At 36.2% G+C, this 17,774-nt stretch overlaps 2 protein-coding genes and 1 pseudogene across 2 annotated transcripts; 2 read left to right on the top strand and 1 right to left on the bottom strand.

The window, feature by feature from the left end:
* Nucleotides 1–2,562: 2,562 nt before the first annotated feature.
* LOC127087774 (U-box domain-containing protein 3) lies at nucleotides 2,563–4,601 on the bottom strand. The gene is made up of 2 exons (XM_051028704.1): nucleotides 3,846–4,601; nucleotides 2,563–3,696 (listed from the first exon to the last, which is right to left on the bottom strand). Exons 1-2 carry the CDS (start codon nucleotides 4,415–4,417, stop codon nucleotides 2,766–2,768), a joined length of 1,503 nt encoding a protein of 500 aa, XP_050884661.1. The 5' UTR covers nucleotides 4,418–4,601; the 3' UTR covers nucleotides 2,563–2,765.
* Nucleotides 4,602–12,529: 7,928 nt separating this feature from the next.
* LOC127078907 (zinc finger BED domain-containing protein RICESLEEPER 2) lies at nucleotides 12,530–14,314 on the top strand. The gene is made up of 5 exons (XM_051019321.1): nucleotides 12,530–12,999; nucleotides 13,045–13,837; nucleotides 13,919–13,927; nucleotides 14,084–14,119; nucleotides 14,198–14,314. Exons 1-5 carry the CDS (start codon nucleotides 12,530–12,532, stop codon nucleotides 14,312–14,314), a joined length of 1,425 nt encoding a protein of 474 aa, XP_050875278.1.
* Nucleotides 14,315–14,345: 31 nt separating this feature from the next.
* On the top strand, nucleotides 14,346–17,186 carry LOC127078906 (serine/threonine-protein phosphatase BSL1-like; annotated as a pseudogene).
* Nucleotides 17,187–17,774: the final 588 nt, after the last annotated feature.

Raw genomic sequence — 17,774 nt, 5'->3', positions numbered from 1 at the left:
GCGAACAAATGCATGACGAGACACTTTATAATGCCTCAATCTATCTTAGTTGTCATCCATTTTACCTATCACTAAACCAGAAAAATCTTTCATCATCAAAGAACTTAAACTCAAATGACAGACATGCAAAATCAAACAATGCAGACTAAATACAAAAGTGCACTTCCGTAACTTAGGAAAATCAAATTCAGACAAAATACGAAAGTGCACTTCTGTAAAAACATGAAATACATAAATGGTAGAAACACATAAACCTCACATACCATATGCTCTAAACATCTAAAAAATATCAATGCAAGCCTCAATAAACAATGTATTATGAATGTAACTACAACTTAATGTATCTTAAACAACCTATTTAGTAATGGATGAGTCACAAATAAAAAAAGAGAAGAAAACGAATAAATTTACTAAATGTGAGAAGTTGAAGCTCTTTGATTAAATGGACTGGAGTAGAGATTAAGAAAACTCTTGGATTAGGCACGATACAATACAAAGTTTGAAAAAGAAAACTCTTGAATTAGGCACGATGCAATAGAAAATTTGAGAAAGATTAAAAAAATAGAGTTTCTCACATACACTTTTTTTTGTTTAGAGTAAGTTCCGGTAAAAATAAAAAAGAGAAAATGAGAAAGAAAAAATGTCTGACGCGATAATATCACTCAAAACACATTTAAATATATACTTCCACAATTTTTATAGAGACACACTTATGAATAAATTTATGAAAAAAAAATATTTCACTTATGAAGTGCAGTGTAGGCTTTTGGTGCTTCCTAAAATATATTTTCATATTTAAAAAATATTTATAATTTTTTACGAAAGTGTTTGTACAACCTCATATATTTAACATCAAAACCCAAGCCTAACTCCGAGTGACACAACGACACCACCCGAAGAAGATTTACTTTTTAAGGTATCTTACAATAATTTATATTAATCTAATTTATATTAGAGATTAATTGTTATGTATTGTCACTATAAAAAGTTTTACATTATCAATGTCTCACAATCATCCGTTTATATTACTTTTTAGAGAAATGATCATTTGACACTATATTTTACATCAACACCGTACTTTATACACTAAATATATACACATTATTTTTTTAGTAGATTTTTTATTTATTTTGATACATGTGCCAACACAAAAAAAAAATGGAGTACATACGGTGTAATTTGGATTCGGTGTAGTGAATATAGGCGTAGCAATGTTCTACTTTTTAAGTGATTAAAATAAAAGTCAAATATTTTAAATAAATTAATGGTTGTGATTAATTGAAAGTGTAAAATATCTTTACATTATTATAGTATATCAATTAAATTCTTTGTGTTACATACGCATACAAATTGTATAAGTTCTCGTATATAAAATTTAATTATGTATTTTCAATTCACAATGAAGATATATTGTTCCCAACGTCCATAATAAATAATCCAACTGATAACTTTACGGATATTAAAAAATATAATAATTAAAAAGAAAAATATGATTTTTATTAAAATATCATTTATTATGTATTGAGAGTGATGAAAATGTTAATAATTAAATGACATTAAAATAAATTGCATTATAAATTGAAATAAATAACTTATTGTGATACATTATTATTCTAAATAACTCACTCATTATGGGATTATACATTACAACGGGACGGGTCAGTGACAGTTTTTATCTTTCTCAAACCCAAATTCAAATCCCTAAATAATCCTCATTTCCCTCCAAATCCAAATGAGAATGAATAATCAAAACTCAAACCCATCCCAAAAGGGTTCGAGTTGGGTTCGGGCTCCCCATCCCGCCACCCTTCATTTAGGGAAATCAATTTTTTTAATATAAATATTTATTTTTTCCAAAATAAAATTATATTACAAATAATAAAATAAAATCATCTAAAAAAATTTCATATATAATTTCAAATATTTTAAATAATAAATAATAAATAATAAATTAAAATTAAAATATCAAAACATTCATCATATATTTAATATTTTAAATTATCAAAAATAAATAATATTGTACATAATAAAATAAACGGATGAATTCGAAGTGGATACTAATGTCCTTATTACCCGATTTATCCTCATATTTTATAATGAAGAAACTCAAACTCGAACTCAAACTCAACCAAAATAGATTTTCCTCGTCAACTTCGCAGCGGGTTCGGATGGATATGCGCGAGTGCATAAAGAAAATATCAAAATTGCATTGTTGATATGCTCTGACTAAATAATTACTCGTAGTAAATTTAAAAGAAATGTAAACGAAACTTGGCTCATGATCCAAAAATTAACCTAAATACAGTACATAATAATTTAAAATTTGAATATATATACACACCAAAAGTCAACAAAGTTAAAGTTAGCACCCATAAGAAGATAACATTACATATGGGTGACAAACATCATGTTGTGATTGTGCGCACGTACTACGAAGAAAATGTAATTGTCAATTGATTCTTTTTTGCAACAAACAGGTCATGTTTCCATTCAACCGTATATCCAGTTTACCATATAATAGATCTGTTACCTGTTAATGGAACTAGGTCATGTGGCATTAAATAAATAATTAATGAGTACTTAATGCATTTACTTAACTAGCAAAATTAAAGGATTTTACAGCCAACAATCCCACAGTAAATGTTTAACAAATTACACCACTGCTAGTAAAACAGTTACAAGACCAAAAGATCAATGTAATTATGCTATGGAGGATAATTTCATGGTTCATAAACTTAACTCTGTTCATCAGCAGCTGCAGATTTTCAAAATGGAAGGCTCTTTGACGTCGAACTCGAAGTGAGTGAAGCAAAATGCTCAGAAGGAACGAAATCGTGACGCAAGTTAGCCCTCTTGACTATTTTCATCATGTTGTTCTGCAAACTCTGCTGAACTAATTGCTTCACTGCTTTCTTTTCATCGCTCATCATGTTCACCTCCTCCATTAAATACTCTTTACCTCCTCCATCCGTCGAAGACGACGAGGCACAAATAGGTGCAGAGACAGTTAAACTTAAGTTTCCACCATCACATCTCCCAGAAACCTGCTTCCCTTTGTCTACCCTAAAACATTCCAATATCCTTGATGCCCTTTTCTGCGCCAATGCAGTACCTACAAGCGTCAACTCGAGCAAAGCCGACACAATCCCGGCCTCAATCATGGTTTGCCTATCAGCATAGGCTTTGTGTGCCATGATCATCAAAATGTATGAAGCTTTCTCTTGGCATTTAGGCGAATCTGTCCAGCTCAATACATCAACCAAAATTGCTATTCCATCCCTAACAGCACTGATAGCTTTTCTACCTTCTGGAGTTGACACCAAATTGCTTAGAATTGAAAGGATTCTCTCACTCACTTCCATATCTTCAATTGAGTTTATCATAAACAATACCAAATCGGTTTCCAAAACGAACGAAATGTTGGTCTGATTGATCGAAAGATTGTAAAGAGCTCGAAGAGCATCTTGCTTAACTTGGGAACTAGTTTTACTACTTTTATCTAGATTCTGAAGGGTTCTAACTAAAAAAGGTATTGCACCAGAGGATCCAATTATTGGTTTGTTAGAATCCAAAGCACTCAATCCAAGGAAATTCGCAACAATCGCCTCAGAAACTGATGAATCAACAACACCGGGTGATTCAATTAGCTTCAGCATCTTATGAACAGCACCAACTTTTACAATCGCTGCTTTATTTCTGTATCAGATCAAACACAAAATTGCACAATTATTAATCAAATAAAAAGCAAAAGAAAAAAAATCATATCAAACAAAATTAGAAATGTATGAAACCAATTTACAAAGATCATAGAACAATCACATTCTCAGAGAGAGGGAAAAACTCACGCATCGTTGCCGATTCCGATATTGAGTAATGCATAAAGAGAATCGATCTGAGAATGAAGGTCTTCTGAATCAAGCATTCCAACGAGTGGAGAAATTGCTCCGAGCATAGCGAGTGAGCCTCTCGCTTCGGTATCATCTTTCGTCAGTAACCTTACTCTCGCCGCCGCCATTCTCCGCTTCGTCGAGTCCTCATCGCGCAATTCTTTCACCACTTGCTTCAGCTCTAACAACATTTCTTCCTTCTTCTTCGATTCCGCATCCGTTACATGCACCGGTACGTTCAGGAGATCCAGTAGCTTCTCATGCTTCTCTTCTTGAACATGCTTCTTTTCTTTGTGGCTAACGGTAACGGATGCAAAACTTGCCGCCGAAGAAGAAGAGCTAATGTCGCTGTGGAGTTCCTCGCGTTGGCGATGTCGGTGGCGAGAAGTTCCGCCGCAGCTCACGGCGTCGAAAATGATGCGGCGGATCGACGAGGCGGAGATGCAGAAGTTGTCGGCGGTGGTGTTTTTGGCATGGTGGCGTTGATTGAGAGCTATTGAATCAACGTTGCTCCGGTGACATTTGGCCATTCTCCGATGACCTACATTGCATAGAAGAACGACGGTGAGAAAAATCGAAAGTATAATTTTTATTTTTTTTTGGGTTTTCGTTCCCGGTGATACTTGTCAACTGTGCAAGACTTTGAGTGTGTCACCGTTTTGGAGGGAGCGCTAAACAAGTACACCTGCAATTTTTGTTTTATGTATATTGTGTGTGCATTTTACAATATCTTTTGGTTCAAATTTTACAATTCCTTTTAATTTTGAAAATTCAAATAACCTACGTCACCTCTTTTTACAAATTGACATGTTATATATATATATATATATATATATATATATATATATATATATATATATATAATATATATATATATATATATATATATATATATATATATATATATATATATATATATATATAATATATATATATATATATAGGGGTGGACAAGATCGTTTCCAGGCTCATCCACTTGCTTCCTGTTTCCACCAATGACCAGCTAGCAGATGTTTTCACAAAGCCTTTGCATTCTCCTGCTTTTTCCTCTATCCTTTCCAAGTTAGGACTCTGCACTATCCACAGTCCAACTTGAGGGGGCATATTGGATTATACATCCTTTGTTCATACTTGTATTCTTGATCTGTATATAGCTTTGTATATATAATGTATTTCTGTTAGCTTAGGTGGCAGGCTTAGATTGGTTACTACTTGTGTATATATAGCACCATTGTATCTTCTTCCAATATCAATCAATGCAACAGTATTTTTCCTTCTTCTTCTTCTCTACATTCTGCTGCACACTTTATGTGCATTCTTAAGCTTTTCTGTATGGGATCCTCCATTATCAACATGGTATCAGAGCATACAATGCTCTGGTAGCCATTGCTTTCTTTTTTTGCTATTCGCGTTTCTTTTCATCTCTGTTCGCGATTTCTTTCTTCTCCGTTCTTGATTTAGCTTCAATGGCAAACCAGAGCTATGCCGATTTTTCAACCAATTCTGCAAACCCTTACTACCTCCATCCAAATGAAAATCCAGCTCTTGTTCTTGTTACTCCGCTACTCAACGATAAGAACTATCACGTTTGGGCGCGCTCTATGCAAATCTCCCTAATCTCCAAAAACAAGGACAAGTTTATTGATGGATCCCTAACCAAACCCCCAGTTTCAGATCCATTGTACGCGCCATGGATTAGATGCAATACAATGGTTCTTGCATGGATTCAGCGTTCAATCTCCGAATCGATTGCCAAATCGGTTTTATGGATTGATAGTGCCGCAGGAGTTTGGAAGAATCTGCAGATTCGGTTTTCACATGGCGATATCTTCCGCATTTCAGACATTCAAGAGGATCTCTACAAGCTTCGTCAAGGTACTCTCGATGTATCTAACTATTTCACTCAGCTTAAGGTCATGTGGGATGAGTTGGAGAACTATCGACCGATACCGTTCTGTTCTTGCGCTATTCAGTGTTCTTGTGGTGCCATAGCTTCCATCAAGAAATACAGAGAGCAAGATTACGTTATACGGTTTCTGAAAGGATTATCTGAAAAATTTACTCATTCCAAATCACAAATAATGATGATGAATCCTCTTCCTGATATCAATTACGCATTCTCACTTGTTATACAACAAGAAAGAGAGATGCATAGCTCCATCAATGGCGATAATCATTCTGCTAGCACTGCTGAGGAAACAGTTGCCTTACAAGTCCAGACTACTGAAGGAAACTATGCTGCCAAACAGGGTAACACTAATTACAAAGTCAAGAATCAGGGTTATCACGGCTCCAAAGGAACCAACAGGATCTGCACTCACTGTGGAAGAACTAATCACACAGTGGAAACGTGTTTTCAAAAGCATGGCTATCCTCCAGGTTTTAAGAACAAAGGCAAGATTCCGGCAACTGCCACGGCTAACAGTGCTACAGAAGCTTCTCCTCAGGGTTCAACACCTTCTGCTTTTGGTTTTACTCAGGAGCAGTACAACAATATTCTGGCTTTACTCCAACAATCCAAACTTAATTCCACAGTTAATTCTGTCTCCACATCCCCTTTTGTTATGAATTCTCATGCCTCCAACATGAATGGTAAGAACCCTAATCTTTGGATCTTAGATACAGGTGCTACTGATCACTTTACTTTCAATTTTGATTCTTTTACTCAATACAAAAACATAGTCCCTATTCCTGTTAGTCTGCCAAATGGCTCCCAAGTTGTAGCATCCATTTCTGGTACTATTGACATTTCTCCATCCTTAACTCTACACAATGTGCTTTATATTCCAAGTTTTCATGTCAACCTCATCTCTGTTGCTAAATTGATAGATAGCAATAAATGCCTAGTTCAATTCACTGCTAACAACTGTCATATCATGCAGACTCATTCCAAGGTTCTGATTGGTATAGCTAGCCTGCAAAGAGGACTATATGTCCTTGACTCCACAAGTCATCAATCCACAGCTCATCAATCCACAAATCCTTCTATTGCTTTAAATTCTTGTACTCTTTGGCACTTAAGATTAGGCCATTTATCCAATACAGGTTTACAAGCGATTTCTAAAATTTTTCCTTTCATTCCTTGTAATAAAGATGTTGTTCCTTGTGACTCTTGTCACTTTGCTAAACAAAGAAAGTTATCTTTTCCTAATAGCACTTCATGTTCTTCTGCTCCTTTTGATATTTTGCATGCTGATTTGTGGGGACCTTTCTCCACTGTTTCTACCTTAGGACATAAATACTTTCTCACTCTTGTTGATGATTACAGTAGGCACACATGGGTTATTTTCCTCAAAACCAAAGACCAAACCAGAAAAAGCCTTATCCAATTCATAGCATACATTAAAACCCAATTTCATACCACACTCAAATGCCTAAGATCTGACAATGGGACTGAGTTCATAGCTCTTGCAGATCTCCTTTTATCCCAAGGAATTATTCATCAAAGGACTTGTGTCGAAACACCCCAACAAAATGGAGTGGTGGAAAGAAAACACCAGCACATACTTAATGTTGCTAGGTCCTTATTTTTTCATTCAAACATCCCTTTAAACTTGTGGAACTTCTGCATCCAACATGCTGTCCACATAATCAACAGACTACCTTCACCCCTACTCAAATCAAAATGTCCTTATGAAATTCTATTCAGTAAACCTCCCTCCATTATCCATCTTAAGGTCTTTGGATGTTTGTGCTATGCCACCACACTCCAAGCTCACAGAGCAAAATTTGACTCTAGAGCTAGAAAATGTATTTTCCTTGGTTATAGAGATGGTACAAAAGGCTACATTTTATATGACCTCCATAACCATGATATTTTTGTCTCAAGGAATGTTGTCTTCTATGAAAACACAATTCCCTTTAAGCATAACTCTGCTCATTCTGATAATAGTCCTGCAGATCCCTCACCAAGCCAAAACTTAGATGACCTACCTTTTCCCATACCTCACACTCAATCCAGTACCGATCTGTCTTTATCCTCTGATGTGTCCACATCCACTAATGACTGTGCCAACTCCTCTCCTGATTTCAACCACCATAATTCTGATTCTTCTGTACCTTTTGATACTTCTTCTCCCGATAACTCTGTCCCCTCCAACAGCTATACCCCTAGCCTACCTGTTGTACCTTTTCCAGAACCTAGTACTCACTCTGAGCATACATTAGAACATAACACTCTTTTATCCAATGGTTCTTCCTCTACTGGTTTAATTCCCCAATCCTCTGCAGATAACAACTCTGTTCCATTAAGACAGTCTTCTAGGTCATCTCACCCTCCCCAATATCTAAAGGATTATCATTGTTACTCCTCTCTCTCAAAACCTCATTCCCATGCCCTTTATCCTTTATCTTCTGTGCTTACATATAACAATTGCTCTCCTGCATATAAGCATTTTTGTTTCTCTATTTCATCTAACACTGAACCTAAAACATATACTCAAGCTATTAAGAGTGATTGTTGGAAACAAGCCATGAATATTGAACTACAGGCTCTTGCAGAAAACCAGACATGGGAGGTTGTTGAACTTCCACCAGGAAAAACTCCCATAGGCTGCAGGTGGGTATACAAAATCAAATATAAGGCTGATGGTTCTATTGAGAGGTATAAAGCTAGGCTGGTAGCTAAGGGATACACTCAAATGGAAGGTGTAGATTACTTTGACACCTTTTCTCCTGTAGCCAAAATCACCACAGTAAGAGTTTTGTTATCTGTTGGTGCAATAAAGGGCTGGCATATGGAACAGTTGGATGTTAATAATGCCTTCCTTCATGGTGACTTACATGAAGAGGTATATATGACACTCCCTCCTGGTCTCACTTCAACTGTTCCATCTCCGGTATGCAAATTACAAAAGTCTTTATATGGTCTCAAACAGGCCAGTAGACAGTGGTACTCAAAACTGTCAACCTTCTTAATCTCTCTGGGGTATACTCAATCACAGGCTGATCATTCTCTCTATGTTAAATCTACCAAGGATACTTTCACTGCCATCCTTGTCTATGTCGACGATATTGTGTTAACCGGCAATTCTTTACAGGAGATTCATCATGTTAAACACATACTTGATGATAAGTTCAGGATTAAAGACCTTGGCCAGCTCAGGTTCTTTTTGGGTTTTGAGATTGCTAGATCTTCAAAAGGTATTTTCATGAACCAGAGAAAATACACTCTTGAGCTTTTGGAAGATACAGGTTTTCTAGCAGCCAAGCCTTCTTCTATTCCCTTTGATCCCAATCTCAAGCTTTCTCCTACTGATGGTGAACTTTTGCCTGATCCTACCTCCTACAGAAAGTTGATTGGCAGGTTAATCTATCTCACCAACACTAGGCCTGATATATCTTTTGCAGTGCAGCACTTGAGTCAATTTGTATCTAAGCCACTTGTTCCACACTATCAGGCTGCAACTAAAGTTCTAAGGTTTTTGAAGAGCTCTCCAGCCAAAGGTATACTTCTTTCAGCCTCTAGTCCTCTCAAACTATGTGCCTTTGCTGATTCTGACTGGGCTAGATGTCCTACCACAAGAAAATCCATCACTGGCTTTTGTGTTATTCTTGGTAATTCTTTGTTATGCTGGAAGTCCAAGAAGCAGAATACTGTGTCCAGATCATCCACAGAAGCTGAATACAGAGCCTTAGCTTCTCTCACTTGTGAGATTCAATGGCTGCAATTTCTCTTTAATGACCTAATGGTACAGTTTTCACAGCCTGCATCTGTATATTGCGATAGCAAATCTGCCATTTACCTTGCGCATAACCCTACATTCCATGAAAGAAGTAAACACATTGAGCTTGATTGCCATGTGATTCGAGAGAAAATCGTTTCCAGGCTCATCCACTTGCTTCCTGTTTCCACCAATGACCAGCTAGCAGATGTTTTCACAAAGCCTTTGCATTCTCCTGCTTTTTCCTCTATCCTTTCCAAGTTAGGACTCTGCACTATCCACAGTCCAACTTGAGGGGGCATATTGGATTATACATCCTTTGTTCATACTTGTATTCTTGATCTGTATATAGCTTTGTATATATAATGTATTTCTGTTAGCTTAGGTGGCAGGCTTAGATTGGTTACTACTTGTGTATATATAGCACCATTGTATCTTCTTCCAATATCAATCAATGCAACAGTATTTTTCCTTCTTCTTCTTCTTTACATTCTGCTGCACACTTTATGTGCATTCTTAAGCTTTTCTGTATGGGATCCTCCATTATCAACACTTCTCTTCTTGAACATGCTTCTTTTCTTTGTGGCTAACGGTAACGGATGCAAAACTTGCCGCCGAAGAAGAAGAGCTAATGTCGCTGTGGAGTTCCTCGCGTTGGCGATGTCGGTGGCGAGAAGTTCCGCCGCAGCTCACGGCGTCGAAAATGATGCGGCGGATCGACGAGGCGGAGATGCAGAAGTTGTCGGCGGTGGTGTTTTTGGCATGGTGGCGTTGATTGAGAGCTATTGAATCAACGTTGCTCCGGTGACATTTGGCCATTCTCCGATGACCTACATTGCATAGAAGAACGACGGTGAGAAAAATCGAAAGTATAATTTTTATTTTTTTTTGGGTTTTCGTTCCCGGTGATACTTGTCAACTGTGCAAGACTTTGAGTGTGTCACCGTTTTGGAGGGAGCGCTAAACAAGTACACCTGCAATTTTTGTTTTATGTATATTGTGTGTGCATTTTACAATATCTTTTGGTTCAAATTTTACAATTCCTTTAATTTTGAAAATTCAAATAACCTACGTCACCTCTTTTTACAAATTGACATGTTTATATATATATATTATATATATATATATATATATATAATATATATATATATATATATATATATATATATATATATATATATATAATATATATATATATATATATATTATATAATATATATATATATATATATATATATATATATATATATATATATATATATATATATATATATAGGTGGACAAGATCCGTTCACCCGACCAAATCCGCCGGTAACCGAAAAAGAAAACCGAAATGGACGGGTTCAAACGGTCTATCGGGCCAGTGATTAAAATATAGCAGTTTCAATTGGGTTTATATGGGCGGGTCGGGTTCAAAATTCTGAACCGCGGATACCCTAACCCGCCCAATTGAGATACCTCCTAGGGTTTTCCAGCAGCCAAAGTTCATTCTGTATTTCCTGTTCTCTCACTCACACGGTGTTCTCTCACTCACAGCCAAAGCATTTTTTGTTCTCTCACTCACAGCCGCACCTCCATGAAAATATTCTAGCTTCAATTCTCAACATCGTTCCACCACCATCATTCACCACCCACCACCTTCAACTCTCACCACTCACCGCCCAATTTTCAATCCACACGCCGCTTTCGGTTTCCGCTGCTTCCACACCTCAACTCATCTTCCAACACTTCGTGGCTCGCCGCTCTTTTCCGCCAACACACTCACCGCTAATTCCGTTCCGGTATGTATTCAATCACCGTTCACCACCTAGGTTTTTATATACGGTGGAGTATGAGGTTTTTCGGATGATGCTCGGAAACGCACCGTAACGTACCTATGAATTTCATGTGGTTGATGATTTTTGGAGTTTTATACGCATTATTTTGATTGGATTTAGTCTTCAACAGTTTTATGCTGAGCAATTTCTAGAAAATTTGTGAAATTAAAGAAACTTTATTATATTGTTGTTTATTGAGGATGTAAAGTGTTTGTGCCAAAATGGTTGAAATGCTGCACCTTGCAAGTTGCAACTCCTTTAATTGTCTTCATATTTGGTAATTGTATTGATTGATTGTTGAGACTTTGAGTTATTTATTTGCTTCCCATTGTGAAATGCACTTGAACCGAACTGAAGATAACCAAATTGTTGACCTATGTTATGAAACTGAATTGGCGTGTGAGACATGGTTCAGCAAGGGATGGAAAAGAATGAGTGATGACATAGAAGTGATATGGTTAGACATGGAGTGTATGATGTTAAGGTTAATTAGGTTAATGTGTGTTATACACTCCAGTTAGGGTTATAATTAGGATCTATTTCCATGTGGTGAATTTATCAGCACCACACGATTACTGTTTATACACCCCCACCGTTTCTTTCCTCAGGTTTTTCTTATCTTTTCAATCAGTTCAGACATTGACTGCATTTATACAAACATGAGTGACATTGACTGCATTTGTAGTATTCTTCATTGATATAAACAAATTTGATGCGATTAATTAACCATAATTTTGCAGGATTGTCATCAAAATTATTTCTGAATTGTTCTTTATTCTCTGCATGTTGGTGTTGTTTCTGATTATGATTTGTCTAAAGCAGAAAACAAGTAAGAGCTTGCACCATTTATTACTTTTTTTCATACTTTAAGTGCTTTTCTTAGGACCTTTCAAATTGTTTTTACAAATTATCTTGTTGAACTTATAATTAAAAGTAAATTATGTTGGTTAATAAGCTGAAGTAAGTTATCCAAACGTTCTTAAGTTATTGTAGAAATTCAGTGCATTTCATTTTCAACTCAAATAGCTATCATCTATTTTCATGTTATTTTATCTGTTAATGACTTTTTTCAAATAGCCAATTTTTACTTGATTTCTATTTTAAATTTTGCAACCTGCTTTTCCTTCAATTATGTTGATTATGGCTCCGTCATTTTTCAGTGATGGGTCAGCCTAATCAAACTATACCTACTCAATATGTCATGAATGAAGTTGGTTCAACAGCAACAACTGAAGTTGTTGGAGCAGAATTAGTTAATACCCAACCTACAAAGAAGATGAAAGCTAGTGCAAATGGTTCTAGGCAATCATCTGCTTGTTGGGAGCACTTTATTAGATTACCAGATGACTTAGTTGATACACCAACTGCAGCTTGTAGACACTGCCACAAAAAATACCTATGTGACCCTAGGACTCATGGCACCACCAACATGAACCATCACATTCTAAAATGTGCAAAGAAGCCTAGAACCATTGATCCCACCCAAACTATTCTGACATACCCCTCTGCAGAAGGATCTAGTTTGGGTCATGTTAGCTCCAAATTTGACAAGCAAGCTTGTAGAAAAGCTTTGTCAATTTTTGTGGTTCTAGATGAACAACCATTTAGTGCAGTTGAGGGGGAAGGTTTTAAGTACTATTCTAAAGTAATGCAGCCCTAGTTTACTCTCCCATCTAGGCGTACAGTAGCTAGAGACTGTTTTCAGCTACACTTGGATGAGAAACAAAAACTAAAAGCCTTCTTTAAGTCTGACTGCAATAGAGTAGCACTTACTACTGATTGTTGGACTTCTATCCAAAATCAAAACTACTTAACCCTTACGGCACACTTTGTGGATAACGAATGGAACTATCAAAAGAGAATTATAAGCTTCACAGTTATTCCAAACCACAAGGGTGATACGGTAGGTAGGAAGATTGAAAAGGTGTTAAGGGATTGGGGAATTAGGAATGTGTCTACCATAACTGTTGATAATGCAACTTCAAATGATGTAGCTGTAGCATATTTGCATAGAAAAATATCAACTATGAATGGGATGATGGGGGATGGAAAATGTTTTCATATGAGGTGCGCTGCTCACATATTGAATTTGGTGGTAAATGAGGGTTTGAAAGATAAGCATTTGTCTATTACTAGTGTTAGGGATGCTGTTAGATTTGTCAAGTCCTCACCTCATAGGGCAACCAAGTTTAAAGAGTGCATTGAATTTGCTGGAATAACTTGTAAAAAACTAGTATGTCTCGATGTTTCAACTCGTTGGAACGCGACATATTTGATGCTTGAGGCTGCAGAGAAGTTTCAAGCTGCTTTTGATAAGCTTGAGTATGAAGAGTCGAGCTATAGGGAGTTCTTTGGAAAAGGTAGTCCTCCTAGTAGTGATGATTGGGACATTGTTAGAGCTTTCATCTCTTTTTTAAAGTTATTCTATGAAGCAACTAATGTTTTTTCCACCTCTCAAAGTACTATGGAGGTATATTTACTTTATTAATTTGATTTATTTATTACTTTATTCCTTTTTAAAGCTTAATATTTTTCTTGTTTAATTTTTCAGTTCAACTATGTTTTTTGAAGTCATATGTGACTTATATTTTGTGACTACTCAATGGTCAAATAATATATATTTTGTCCTGTGGATTTTGAAGATATTCAAGCTAGCCAAATTTTGGTATGCATCAAACAATATATTATTGTATTAATTATCTATGTGGTTTTTTAGTTGGATTTACTACTAATTAATTATGAATTGAAGTTGGTAATGTCATGGTCGGTTGTCCATTAGTTATATGAAGTATTGCTAATTGTGTCAATAGAACATTTTGAGGCCATGCAGGAAGAATTTGGAGCTAAGACATTTTTGATATATGTAGAACCTGTGTTTAGCAAAACAGGAGAAACAATTGGTGTAAACTATATGGGAATGGAAATAACTGCTGCCTTCAGAAACTGAAACTCAGGTTTCAAACTCTGATTCAGTCTAACTTAATCAGCCTAACTTAAATTATAATGGAGACACACCAAGTTTGGATGATGGACCAGAAACCCCGTCATTTGGTGGCCCAGGGTATGTTATTTGTTTTTCTTTTTTAGAAGCTAAACACTTCTAGCTTATCATTCTTGTGCACGGACTATTTAAATTTTATGACAATTTGATATGTGTTGATTTTACCAGCTTGGACAAATATTCTCTGGAGAAACTGAGGGAGGCATCAGCTGCTGAAGCTGAGGCAGCTAGTGCTATTTGGCAATCTGTGCAAGCTATATCAAGTAGTCCCGCTGATGAAACATCTGTGTCAGATGACAACTCACATGCTGCAGACACAGTTGCAGATGGAAGTGACACAGAGGGAGATGTTCACCTTCATCCTAGAGCTGTATGTGCTTGGAATCCTTGCTTATAACTGATGGAATATCTCTCAAGGATGCAAATTAATATAATTTTATTGTAGGTTGTAGTTGCTAAAGAGGCTATAGGTAACCTAGGTGGAATGGTGAGACAATTGTCACTCGATCAATTTGAAAATGAAAGCAGACGCATGCTTCCCATAAATAGTGATTCACCATATCCTACAAAAAGTTCACCAGGCAGAAATCCCCTCAGGGTTTACATAAAAAGGCAAGCATTATCTGATGCACATTCTTCTTCCTTTATATTGTTTGAACCTAACACGGCTACCCATTTAATTATCATATATTATACTAGATAATCACTTTTGTCATTCTCTTCTTGCCAGATAATTTCAAATTTGCTCAGGCCTCGCAACTGGAAAGCGCCTGCAAATAGGCGGTTCTTCTTGGATTCTTATGAAGTGGGTGAGCTTTGCTATGCTGCTGAGCAAATATTTATGCACGAACCAACTGTTCTTCAGCTGAAAGCTCCTGTCAAAGTATTTGGTGATCTTCATGGTCAGTTTGGTGATTTGATGCGACTATTTGATGAATATGGATTTCCTTCAACCGCAAGAGACATCACGTAAGTCTATTACATGTATACATGGGTAGATTAACATTCCTTTGCCAAAATAGCTTATAGTACTAGTCAGCCCTTCTCTATCTCTGTTACACTATCTAATCATGGATATTTTTATTCTTGTGCGTCAATTAGAATTTAGATCGAACATTCGAGTCTTAGACTATCATATTATAAAATGTCAACCATACATCTTTTTTTCAATTAACAACTCCTTGGAAAGCAGATCATCAGATTCTTGTTAAGAGTATTTGTTGGTACATCTTATAGATACATCAAGAAATTTTACGTTAGATACACTTGAGGCCCTGGTGGATGTTATTGTGCACTTAGTATCAGGGTTTCAATTTCAACCTTTAAAATACAGTTATTGTGCACTTGAGGCCCTATTTGATTGGCTCTAAAAATATTCCTTTCCTTTGAAATGTGGATTTCAGCATGCACTTCTTCTGAATGGTTTGTTGCATCTGCACTCTACAACATGTCAAAAAATGTTTCCATCCAAAAACCATTTGTAGAAATGTTTACTTTTATTGTGATTTGCAGTAAAACATGCAGGGTGATGTTGTGTGTTAAGTTAATATGTGCAGTTTGTTTCTTAACACAATAGTTTAATTCATCCCTTGAGGTGAATTTGGATAAACAACTTAATTAATTGTTGATTGGATTAACGCTTATGTATAAGCCATTTCTATAATCCAAGAGAAAACATAATTAAATTGTTTTCCTATAAGCTATAATGGTGTGCTTATTGAAATAAAATGTAAACATCTTATGGACATGTCACAACCTCCTATTTTCATAAACTACTATCGAACAAGTGCCCATGTCAATAGATAAGTTAAAATACGTTGTTCATAAGCCAATCCAAATGCAGCCTTGGTTTGTTTCAGTTTGTCGTGTAAATAACTCATTTTCTAGTTAACGTTTAAGTGAGAATTTGTTGAATGCATTGTTCTCCTGCTATGCTACTTAAAATGATCATTTTTTTATATAAGTTAAATATTTTTTGTTTCAGGTATATTGACTACCTGTTTTTAGGAGATTATGTTGACCGAGGACAGCACAACTTGGAAACCATTACCTTACTACTTGCTCTTAAGGCAAGATACTTTTAGCTATAAAAAGATGCCAGATACTTTTGTATTTGGCCTTCATTGTCGTTATAATTGACTTTTACTGTTGTTCTTGTGATTGTACAGATTGAATATCCTGACAATGTTCACTTGATACGTGGAAATCATGAAGCTGCTGACATAAATGCATTATTTGGTTTTCGTATAGAGTGCATTGAACGAATGGTAAAGGCGAAGACATACTTGTTTTGATTGTGTTTTTAGATTCAATTCTGCAGCTAACTAGGTGCTTGTAGGGTGAAAATGACGGCATATGGGCGTGGACAAGATTCAATCAACTTTTTAACCATCTTCCACTCGCTGCTCTTATTGAAAAGAAAATCATATGTATGCATGGTGGCATTGGAAGATCTATCCATTCAGTAGAACAAATAGAGAAGATTGAAAGGCCCATAACAATGGATGCAGGATCTATTATTTTAATGGATCTTTTATGGTATCCTCCTTTCTTCTTTCTTCTTAATGTTATCCAATGTATGTTGTGGTTTCTGATTGTATATGATTAATTTTAGGATGGTACAAATGAGCAGTTAGGGATTATTCCTCGAGCTATTGAAGAACTCTTTCGTCAAGCGTCAATGGATGCTTCAATGGATGCTTCGTCCTCTTTTACTTTTTCAATGAGTATGTTGGAAGTTTACATGGGCCATGTCAGGGATCTGCTATCTCCAAGACAGTCTTGTAGAACACATGAACCTCTCACTGTGTGGAAGTAGCATAACAGTTGTTATTTTGGATTGAAGTTTTTGATACTTTGAATTTATTTTGAATCTAAATTGTAGTAATTTGTATCTCAAAATATTATCAAAATGTATTATTGGGCTCAAAATAATATCAACCCAATAAAACCGATTAAACCGATTGCATAACCCGCAACCCGTCCAAACCGATTACAAAAATGGGCGAAAATGGGCTTATATGGCTTAACCGCGGGTTAGGATGGGTGAGGCTTTTAGGCCCGAAACCGCCCAACCCGGCCCGTTGTCCAGCCCTATATATATATCACATCTGTTTACACATGTAAGTTTAAAAGTGTGTATTCCGGAATTCTCAAAGAGCGTTTGTAAACCGAATACAAAAGGGTAAATAAGTCGAATTGCATAACCCCTAGGTAGGTCGGATCTCTGTCAAGGAGAACATTATTACAAGACATAAGTAAGTCGGATTCGGTCACGTAGTGACTCTGGTAGATGAACATGTCGGATCCGATCTCTAGAAGGGTCCCATGAGGCAACATGAACAATCACAAATGACGGTTACGAAACATCTTCATGATTGCATGGGAGTGTGTTAGCTGACCAATT

The sequence above is a fragment of the Lathyrus oleraceus genome, chromosome 5, assembly GCF_024323335.1.
Source record: "Lathyrus oleraceus cultivar Zhongwan6 chromosome 5, CAAS_Psat_ZW6_1.0, whole genome shotgun sequence".
Lineage (NCBI taxonomy): Eukaryota > Viridiplantae > Streptophyta > Magnoliopsida > Fabales > Fabaceae > Lathyrus > Lathyrus oleraceus.
This window is presented reverse-complemented; position numbering and strand designations above follow the sequence as displayed.

Excerpts from the sequence above, each read along its gene's own strand:
- LOC127087774 (XM_051028704.1), bottom strand. The coding sequence starts at position 4,417 with ATGGCCAAATGTCACCGGAGCAACGTTGATTCAATAGCTCTCAATCAA. Across the intron at positions 3,697-3,845 it reads ATCGGAATCGGCAACGATGC|AAATAAAGCAGCGATTGTAA; the intron begins GTGAGTTTTTCC and ends GATCTGATACAG.
- LOC127078907 (XM_051019321.1), top strand. The coding sequence starts at position 12,530 with ATGGGTCAGCCTAATCAAACTATACCTACTCAATATGTCATGAATGAA. Across the intron at positions 13,000-13,044 it reads GTTGAGGGGGAAGGTTTTAA|GCGTACAGTAGCTAGAGACT; the intron begins GTACTATTCTAA and ends TCTCCCATCTAG. Across the intron at positions 14,120-14,197 it reads TTAATTATGAATTGAAGTTG|GAAGAATTTGGAGCTAAGAC; the intron begins GTAATGTCATGG and ends GAGGCCATGCAG.